Source organism: Corapipo altera, unplaced genomic scaffold (genome assembly GCF_003945725.1).
Source record: "Corapipo altera isolate COAL_440 unplaced genomic scaffold, ASM394572v1 77, whole genome shotgun sequence".
Lineage (NCBI taxonomy): Eukaryota > Metazoa > Chordata > Aves > Passeriformes > Pipridae > Corapipo > Corapipo altera.
The window spans coordinates 27428-37728 of record NW_020885150.1 but is presented as its reverse complement, the minus strand read 5'-3'; the positions used below and the strand labels follow the sequence as shown (position 1 = coordinate 37728).

The window sequence follows — 10301 nt, the reverse complement described above, 5'->3', positions numbered from 1 at the left end:
GGGGGGATGTGGGTTGCCAAAGAGTGTCCCTATGGAGACATCCATGTGATGGGGATCACTATATATACAGCCCCCCCGTTATAACAGGACCCTCTGTGTGATGAGAACACCTATGGAATGAGGGGCACCTATAGAATGGTAATGGGATGGGGTCCCTGATGGGGGATCTGAACTGCAGTATAACAGGGGAGGTGGGCTCCTCTATATTGTCCCTATGGAGGCCTCCATGGGATGGGGATCACCATATACAGTGATAACAGGACCCCCTGTGTGGTGGGGGCACCTATAGCACTTACAGAATGGTAATGGGATGTAATGGGGGGTATAATGGGATATAGTGGGGGATGTAATGGGATATAACAGCGGATTGGGGCCCCAGTGTAATGGGGGGAGGTGGGCTTCTGTATAGTGTGGCTATGGAGACCTTCTTGGGATAGGGATCACTATATACAGCCCCCCATGTTATAACAGGACCCCCTGTGCAATGGGGGCACCTATAGAATGGGGGGCACCTGTAGAATGGAGAACCCCCATATGTAATGGGATGGGGTCCCTGTGTATAATGGGGATCTCTGTATAAAAATGGGGGGCCTGTATAATAGGAGGATGAGGACCCCCTATGCAGTGGGAGCTCCTTTATAGTGGGGGCAGTGGGACCCCCTCCTGTGACAGGGGATGGGGACACCTCATACAGTGAGGACCCCTATAAAATGGGGGGGGGGATGAGGATCCCCTCTGCAGTGGGGGCTCCCATATAAGAAAGGATGGGAAACCCCTCTATAATGGGTATCCTGAGAACCTCCCTGTAACAGGGACCCCCTAAAATGGGGAAGCAGGGCCCCCTGTACCCTTGGGACTCCCCTTGGGAAGGGGAGTGCCCGTGTCATGGCATCCCCGTGTATCTGAGGGTGATAGGGGCAATGTGGCCCTTTGGCAGGTCATGGATGCTGGATCAAGGCTTTGGGAACACCAGGACAGGGATGTGCTCACGGGGTTTCTCTCACAGGTTGGGCACGAGCCACTACCTCCAACTGTTGGAAGAAATGTGCTGGGAAGGAAAGTCCTGTACCTGCCTGGCTTCTTCACCTACGGTGAGTGAAGGTCCCCTCCTGCCAACACTGCTTCAAAACAACCCTGCAATAACCTGTCCCCCCTGCCCTGCTCATTGCTGTTGTAGATGGAGCCCTAAGGGGACAGAAAGACCAAGAAAAGAGAAGGTAATATGTTCAGAAGAAACAAAAAAGTAGTATTTTGCTCTCTTTGGGAGAAGTGGGTGAATATTTTGTGACCTGCAGTCACAGCAGTTTTGCTGTGGGGAAGGGGAATGCCCAGTCCTGAAAGCTGAGTTGGGCCAATCCCAAAATCTCTCAGCAGCACCCATGGGTTGGGAACCAGCACAGGAGCAAGGCAAGAGCACTGGAAACCCATCCTGAGACACCCAGGGCTGGAAACACTGTGATACTGCCCTTTGGAAGATGCATTTCCCAAACAGATGGACAGTGTTGGGTGATGGAGGGGGCAGAGCCCTCCTGGCTTCACTTGGACAGCACCAGTTGGGGAGCAGGAGCAGTCAGTACCCAGCAGCACACAGTGGGTTGTCTCCCACCTTGTTCTATCAGGGAGAAATTGGATCTGTTGGCTTTTTTTTGTGACTGGAGACCTGAGGAAGTTTACCTGGGAGGAGGAGGTGGGGCAGGAACTAAACATGGGTTTGTGAGATCCACATTAACCCTGAACCTGACTCCTGGGGGTGGAGGGAGAAGGTGACACCACACAGCACGTGGGATGATCCCTGGTGGCACCACGTGGGATGATCCCTCCCGACCCTGGTTCAGTCCAAACTTGCCTTGTAGCCCTTTCAGGTGAGCAAAACCATCACAAGATGAGAAGGAGCCCAAAATACTGGAGCTTTCCTTCCAGGTTAGACAGATGGCAGGGAATAAGAATTCTTGGCATCCTGTATGAAGCTTATTTAGAACTGTTACATTAATAAATCACTTATGGTGGGACTGGTGTGGTTTTGGCTGAGTGCTGGAGGTGTTTGGGGTGTCTCTCCATGAGCTGACCCCTCCCTGACTGACAGCAGCCTGGTGTTTACTCACCCAGCCAGACACATCGTGGAAGTGGATGGGAAAAGAGGCCTCTTCCGTGGTCTGACTCCTCGCCTCATCTCAAGCACTTTATCAACCATCACCAGGGGGAGTGTGAAGAAGGTAAAGGTCGGATTCTCTCTCCATTAATCACCTTGCTGGGTCAGTCAGTGCTACTGCAGCAGAGCTGGGAGCCTGCAAGTGCCTGCAGCCAGCCAGGACTGCACGTGGAGGACCAATGCACCCATCCCTCTCCATGTCCTAAGGGCTTGGAATAATCCTCCAGAACCCATATCCCCAGAACTTTTTTCTTTTAAATTAATTTAATATGAAAAATTCCCTTGCCTTTTAGCTTTTGTCAGCAGTTTCATGACCCCTCTCTTCTTCTGTTTTACTTTCCATCCTTCCTTCTCCTGTATTCCTTCTTACCTTTTTGTCTTCTCCTCACACCTAGAGTACAGCTGTTCGTGGTTTCCCTCTGTCCTCAGACACTGAGGGTTTGTGGGGCAGAATCTCCATCGGTTTTGACCATGTTTCTTCCTTCTCCACTCAGGCTTTTCCACTGGAAGACATGGAGCACGTGTCTAACAAGGATGATGTGAAAACTTCCCTTAGGAAAGTGGTGAGAGAGGTGAGAAGTGGATATTGCATGTTAATGAGTGACGGGGAGATCCCACTGGGGATGTGGAGAGCAAAGGAAGCTTAAGCCATTGTCTGTGGGTGAGATTTCTTGGAGGGAAACTCAGGCTGAGAAGTCCATGGTGTTCAGCAGCCATTCTGTGTCCAGCCATGAAATACTTCATAGCAATAGAGGTTGGCCACGAAGAACAGATTTCAAGAGGGACCCAAAATGGGTTTCCCCACATTAAGGGAAAGGGCCTGATCTGTGCAGGTGGAGCAGCACAGCTTTTCACACAGGTGTGTTTGTTCTCCCCAGACATCCCACGAGATGATGATGCAGTGTGTGTCCCGGGTTGTCTCACATCCGCTGCATGGTGAGTCCTGTCCCTCCTCCTGGCAGCCCCCTCCAGGCTGAGGATCACCCCAAAACCCTCTTTACTCACACTCCTCTGTCATACAAGGCTGATGCCTGGGTTGGCATCAGGGACTAAGCCAGCCCAGTGATGAGCTGCTCTCTTCCCATTCATCCAAGAGCTTGTCCCAGAGATCCCATTGGGGTTAGGGCCAGTAGCAGCCTTCTAGTACCTAAAGGGGCTCCAAGAGAGCTGGGGGGAGACTTTAACAAGGGCCTGGAGTGACAAAACAAGGGGGAATGGCTTCAAACTGCCAGAGGGCAGGGCTAGATGGGATATTGGAAAGAAATCCTTCCCTGTGAGGGTGGTGAGACCCTGGCACAGGTTGCCCAGAGAAGCTGTGGCTGCCCCATCCCTGGAAGTGTCCAAGGCCGGGTTGGACAAGGCTCGGAGCAACCTGGGCTAGTGGAAGGTGTCCCTGCCTGTGGCAAGAGGTTTGGAAAAAGATCATCTATGAGGTTCCTTCCAGCCCAAACCTCTCTGTGATTCTACAAAATCCTTCCCACCACTTACAGGCTCAGCAAAGGCACCCGTTTCTAATGAGTCTTGCAGTGATGAGGAGCACTGAGAGGAGCTGGACGTGCTGTGAGTTGAGGGAAGGGAGAGCAGGAGGGTCAGGCTGAATTTTCCTTCACATCCATTGCAAGCCAAACTGGATTTGTTTCTTTACTAGCCCTGTGTTTCTTTCCTCCCAGTGATCTCCATGCGCTGCATGGTCCAGTTTGTGGGCCGGGAAGTCAAATACAGGTGAGTGGCTGCACCTCTGGAGGGTCTGGGGGTCAGGGGTGCCAGGTGCTCCCATGCCATGAGAAATACAGCAACCCAGGAGGTTTGGGAGAGCAGAAAATGAATCTGAGCTGTGGTTAGAGGGTGGGTGACTTGCAGGGTGAGGGGACATGGGAAGGCTGGGTCTGTCACACCTCTCACACAGCGATTCTCCTGCCTTTTTGCTTTATGTGTTAATGGAAAGGGAAGGCAGCAGGGAGGCAGAGGAGATAATACAAAGCATTGCAGGATTTTTCCAAGTCTTTTCTAGCAATACCTGGCCCTCTGCAGCCACATGGAAGTGTGCTAGACAGGATTGCAGCTAACCCACGACAGCCAGTGTGAGTTCCCAAAGGCAGGACAGGGTCCTTGGGCTGATCAAACCGTGTCATGTGCTGTGGTTGTGGCACTTGTGTCCACTCACACAAAGCCACGCAGAGCTCTTGTACCTTCAGCATTAAACAGTTGTCTGCAGGGTGAGTGTTGTCCTGGGTGTTATTGGAGACTGGGAGAGTGCAGACACGACCTTCCTTCCCTCAAGCCTTCCTGGTTTGAGGAGAACAAGCTGCCTTCTGCTGGAATGATGGCTGGGGAGACACTGCTATGGCTGGGGGCTGCATGTGAAGCTGCACAGGGCAGGGATGGAACAACCCCTGCATGCTCACAGCTCTTTTCCTTTCTTGGCAGTGGTGTGTTCAGTGCCATTGGCAGGATATTTAAGGAAGAAGGGATCCTGGGATTCTTTGTGTACGTGAGTTGTTTAAATATTTTCTCCCACAGTCCAAAGACACCGATGGCTCTCCTGGCTGCTCTGCCAACCTCAGCCAGAGCCACACTGAGCTGAAACCTTGTCTGACCAAGGGACTCTCACATCACCCCCCTGAGCACAGATTAAATCTGTGCCTTTGACAGGGCTCCAGTTTGGCCATTAAGTTTGCCCCAGATCTTATCTTCAATCAAGCCTTCAGAACCCAGAGGAAACTCTGTATTTTTTTTTATCTTTCTTTTTCCCTTAACCCTTCTTTGTGTTTCAGTGAACCATTTAGAGCATTTGTTTGTGCAACAGGCACCAAGATCAAGTGCAACAATAAGATCCCTTGTTGAAATGAAAGCCAGGGCCTGGATAAGCAACACATTGCTCTGCAGGGCACAGTGGGTGCTTGTAATGAGCTGATGGCAGCAGGTTTACCTGTGTGGTGGGAGTGTGAGGCTGCCTTGGCTCAGCAGCGTTCCTGCCTGGACCAGGAGGAGCTGAAAGATGCTTCCAGCTGCTTCCAGGAAGGTGGCAAATTGGTGGCATCACTGAAATGGAAGTTTAGTGGACACCTTTTTGCTTGAAGCCTTAATTAATGCTTCCTGCCTTTCTTTTTCACATCTACACAAAAGAAGAACTACCTGCTGTCTCTGCTTGTGGTGGGGAGATAACTCACTGTATTATGTCAATAATATTAAAGGCAGCTCTGAAATTTCAGGAGGGGTTTTCAGGATGCCTTTGGCTCTGCAATGACAAAATGTGGGCCTCCAGCTGAAACCTGAATGCATCAGGAAGAGGGAAGCAATCACAGGGGTCTCATGAGGAAAGGGCTGGGGGTCTGCAGAGCTCCCATCAATTGAGTGTCACTGCATCTTCTCAGCTAAGCTGTGCAGCTCCACATCTCCTCCATTAAATCCAGGTTCCTCTGGGATAGTCCCAGAGTGTGGGGTTTGGTTGGAGCAGGCTGCCCACAACCCTCCACCTCCCAAGGAAGTGATATGAAAGCAGCCGCCACATTCCCTTCCATCCACATAAAATAAACACTCCTGGTCGCCTAATTAAACTTAATAGTTCACAGGAAAGGCTTTAACACAACCCAAATTGTCTCAGGAGGGCTCTGAAGTTCTACATGCTCTATAACCCTGTTAGGAAATCCCACTGCTGTGAGGGCAACACAAACTGCATCTGAAGGACCAAACTGCTGAGTTTCTCCTCTGAGCCCTCCTGGTGCAATCCCAGCGCATCCACTCCCTTAAAATCATCACAGTGCACTTGTTTCTTGTGGTCTTACAACCCCTACACAGCAATAATAGCAGCACACACTCTCTGAACGAGTGCCTGGCTAGAGATAAGTCCACACCCTTCTCCTCCTATCTGCAGCAGGCTCCTGCCAGGCCAGAAAGATGTTCCCTGAGCTCTGAAACTGCTGTGCATGGTCAGCTCAAAGTGGTTTGTCCTTTGCACTGGGGTTTCCTCCCCCTGGGTCACATCACTGTACATCATTCAGGCTTCCTCATCTGCCTGTTGCTGTTCCAGCTTTTCATCATCTTCCAAAAATATTCCTAGTCCAGATGCTGGACATCTCACCAGGTGTGAGAACTGTACTACTCACTTTATTATGGCAATAATAGTGAAGGCAGCTCTGAAGTTTCAGGAGGGGTTTTCAGGCCTGATGCCTTTGGCTTGTTGGGTTTGTTTAGTCCCTTTCTGCAGCTCTCTCCCTGGTCTCTAGCATCCCATAAGCTCAGGGCCATCATCTGTCATTATTTTGGAGAGGAGAAAAAGATGAGATCCCTATTGCAAGTGGAACAAACAATCCAATTCTCTATCAACATAGCAGTGAGGTTTTCCTTATGTGGCTCCTCTGGCCCAGCTTTCTGTTTCTGGACTTTATTAAACCCCCATCGTATCTGCAGCAGCTCGGGCTTCAGACCTGAATCTTGAGTTAGAGAAAGGATGTTTTTTACAAAGGCTGAAAGCCAAACACAAAGCAGACCATCTCTTTGGGACCAGAGAGCTTTGATTTCTTTGTCCTGTCTGCTGCTCTCATGTCTCACATCTTTTAAGCCAGCGGATCTTCTGTTGAAGATTTCTGCTGTGCTTGGTCCCTGAGACCTCAGCTGCATCCCCAGAGCTGCCAGGGCCTTGAAAATACAGAGGTTGTCTACAGAAAGTGCCAGCACAGCACGCTGGATCAGAGTCCCAATTGCTGCTCTGCTGCTGCAGCAATCACAGCAGGAAACAAAACTGGTCCCCTGCTCCAAGAGGCAGCGTGTTTGGGAAGAAATGAATAAATCAGTGCTTGGAGTTGGCTCTTTCCAGCCCAGCAAATGCTCGTGTGGCTCTCAACAGGCTCATTTTCAGAAGAACTGACCACATCTGCTGGTGAAACACAAGTTTTAACACACACCTGGATCCTTTTGTGGTGGAACAAGCCCTGCAAAAGCAGGAGATCCTGTGCTCGATGGCTGCACTGGTGGAACAGATGCTGCCAAAGCACCAACAAACTGGAGAAACCCTTTGGAATGTTTTGTTAATGTTTTTAGTGCCATTATCTGCAGAGCTTGGGGGTGCTGGCGCTGCTGGGAGCTCTGGTGTGTTGGTGGGAGGCATAAACCAAAGAACTGTTCTCCTGGGAGCAGCAGGGACTGGGAAAAATCAGAAGGACACAAGTGCTGCCCCCAGTTAATCCCACTTTTCAATGGAGTGGGTTGTGCAGGAACAATCCCTGTCATTTTGATTTCTAAAAGAAGGGGGATTCCACAATGAGATGAACTTCTCATCCTGCATCCAAAAAAGCATCTGCAAAAATGGAAACCACTTCATCTGTGTCTTGCTTGGGTTTCTGAGCAGGAGTTGGGCCAAGGAGGGATTTTGGGATAGAACAAGGGGAGTTGAGTCATACCCAAACAATAGATTGCAAACACTTCTCACTCTAGAGCTGAGTGAAGGCTGGGAGATCTCTTCCCTGAAATCTTCTTCTCTGTTTAAGTTCCTCCCGAAGTAAAGATGCATTTTGAGGAGTGGGTGTCCTGTGTGCTGGTGGAGGGAAGGAGGGCTGGGCACCTCGGAAGGTGGCACTGGGACCCTCCTGCACCTCACACCCCTCCTTTTGCTGTTGCAGTGGTTTAGTCCCTCACATCCTGGGGGATGTCATCTTCCTCTGGTGCTGCAACCTCGTGGCTCACTTCATCAACACCTACGCAGTGGACGATAACGTGAGTGGAGGTGCCCGATGGAGGGTTTGGGGTCTGGACCAGGCACCTGCAGTTGGAAGGAGTTACTGGGAAGCAGGGGCTGATTTAATACAGATACCTGGCTTTGGGTACATCCCTGTGAGAGGGCTGAAGGCGCTGTGTCTGCTCAGGGCTGTGCCTCACCTGCAGTTTGGGGGATCAGATTTGACAGCAAATGCCTTCCCAGATTCTCAGCAGGGGTGCAGCATGGTCACTGTTGCTTTTTGCCTTGTTCCTCTGCCCCATGCCCTTCACCTCAGGCACAGGGGGGTGTCACACAGTGACTGTGACAGCCTGGTGTCATCCCCCTCCTCCACAATCCCTGTGGTTTCTCTTTGCAGTTCAGCCAGGCCTCAGTGATCCGGAGCTACACAAAGTTCGTGATGGGGGTACGTAGGCAACTGCCATGTCCTTTCCCCTCTTCCTGCCATCTGGGACCTGAGAGGTTGTGGTCTGAGGACAAAGGCTGGTCTGTACTTTACATCCAAATGAGGATAACATGCAAAAGCTGGAGATAGCTTTTTTGACATGGTGAGCATTAGAGAGGCTACTGTTTTCCTGTGCTTTCAGATCGCTGTGAGCATGCTGACGTACCCATTCCTTCTCGTGGGAGATCTCATGGCAGTGAACAACTGTGGGTATGTCCCTCACACTGAGATCTAAAGCTTTCCCTTCCTTTCTTGCAGCCCCTTGTTTGAACCCGCTGCTAACGACCGTAAAGCTTTCCTACAGAACCATAAACTCTGTGGCACCTCGCAGAGCTGGCTCGTTTCCTGTCCCAGGTTGCTTATAATTTTAGATCAGAGGGCACAGACACGAGCAGCAGAAAAGCTCAAGTGGAGAGAAATAGGGAGAGTCGTGGTGGTGTGGTCCAACCTGAGCTAGACTGGAGGCAGAGGGATCAAAGGGACCGTGCTGGCTCCAGGGAGGGGCACGAGGGAAGCAGAGCTCTTACTGCAGTGATGGGTGCAGACAGGAGCAGGACCAGGCTTGCCTTCCCGATCCCACTGCTGCAGGAAATCTGCATTTGTGCTCATGGGAAAGGGATCCAAGCAGCTGGTGGAGTGTTTTCTCAATATCTTCTGGCCCTTGAAGGTGTAGATACAGTCCTGGACACTTAACGTATCCAGGTAACGCTTCTTGTTTGTACACTCCAGGGGTAATTAAATTACATGATCTGCTGCATTGTAAATAACGAGCTGGTCATTTGGCCGCCAGCCCAGTGCAGACACTGTTTCTGTGTCCTCACTTACACTCAGTGCTGCTCTTGTGTTACCTGTCTGGATAACGTGACATCCCTCAGCTGTTCCTTGTTGCCACGCAGGTTGCGCGCCGGCCTCCCTCCCTACGCTCCCGCTTTCCCATCCTGGATCCACTGCTGGAGGTACCTCAGTGCTCAGGTGAGGGAGCGGGGCACACGCTGGGCTTTGGGCTCCCTCTGCTCCTTCCCAGGGTCTCCAGCATTCCCCAGAAGTGCTGCATCCTCACAGTGCTCTGTAACCTGCTTCTATCCCTCTGGTTTGGCACTGGTACCAGCTGTGGCAGTGCTGGTCTGCCTGTTACATGCCCTGAGCTTGCAGCCTGCAAACTTTCAGCCAGTGCATTGCAGCAAAGGGTCTCTGCCCCTCTCCATCCATCATCCCAGAGGGAAATGCCCGACTCCAGCACCCACAGGGCTGAAACACCACTTACTCCTCCACAGCAGCCCAGGGTGCCCAGACCTTTCAGCCCTGCCCTGGGCACGAGTCAGTCCCTGCTAAACCAGCTGCAGTTCCCTCGGCACGGCTGCCCTGACCCCGTGCTCACTCTCCCCCACAGGGGCAGCTGTTCCGTGGCTCCAGCCTGCTCTTCCGCAGGGCTCCCATCCCAGCTGCCTCCTTCCCCATCGACTGATCCTGGGCAGGGACAGCTGATGGACGTGGACTCCTCCAGAAACCCCAAGCTTGTTTTGATATGTGTCATATTTCTATTCTCCGATCCAAAGTCCACGGTGCCAGAACTGGCACCTCCTCTCCAGCAAGGCCAGCGACAGACTGGCTTCTGGACATCTGGCTTCAGGCTCCAGCTGGACCAAAGCTCCATCCTCATGGCTGTCTCGACTGGGATGTGTAGCAGGGAGAGCAGAAGGGCGTTGTCTTGTCTGTTTGGTCCAGGCTGTTGCTCTGGAGTCACTGGGAAAGTCCAGGAATCCAGAAAATGCCCAGGTACTAAAGGAGCTGCAGGGACAAAAGACTGCTTCGTGCTGCCCAAGCTGAGAAGCAGCAGGAGATCCAAGGTCACCTCGCTGCAAAGGTTATGCCAGGTGACCACCCTCCTGCCTCATCCTTCTGGAGAGGGCACACCTTGGTGTGGCAGGGAGCTCATCCTGGGCAAGATCAACCTGGGATCCATATTTAAGGTTCGAGGGTACCTGAACACCTGG

The 10301-nt window shown here is 51.7% G+C and overlaps 2 protein-coding genes across 2 annotated transcripts in view; one reads left to right on the top strand and one right to left on the bottom strand.

Annotated features, from left to right (window-relative positions):
• FGD2 (FYVE, RhoGEF and PH domain containing 2) overlaps positions 1–6272 on the bottom strand; it is a 20933-nt gene extending 14661 nt beyond the window's left edge. The window contains exon 1 of the mRNA XM_027670203.1: positions 6256–6272. The gene's annotated coding sequence lies outside the window, so the exon portion shown is untranslated. The remainder of the gene's footprint in view (positions 1–6255) is intronic.
• MTCH1 (mitochondrial carrier 1) overlaps positions 1–10301 on the top strand; it is a 15543-nt gene extending 5242 nt beyond the window's left edge. Inside the window, exons 2-12 of the mRNA XM_027670207.1 lie at positions 979–1091; positions 2107–2213; positions 2644–2721; positions 3028–3085; positions 3820–3871; positions 4577–4636; positions 7768–7861; positions 8221–8268; positions 8450–8517; positions 9204–9279; positions 9698–10301. Coding sequence (XP_027526008.1) covers positions 979–1091; positions 2107–2213; positions 2644–2721; positions 3028–3085; positions 3820–3871; positions 4577–4636; positions 7768–7861; positions 8221–8268; positions 8450–8517; positions 9204–9279; positions 9698–9772 — 829 coding nt within the window. The 3' untranslated portion in view covers positions 9773–10301. The remainder of the gene's footprint in view (positions 1–978; positions 1092–2106; positions 2214–2643; positions 2722–3027; positions 3086–3819; positions 3872–4576; positions 4637–7767; positions 7862–8220; positions 8269–8449; positions 8518–9203; positions 9280–9697) is intronic.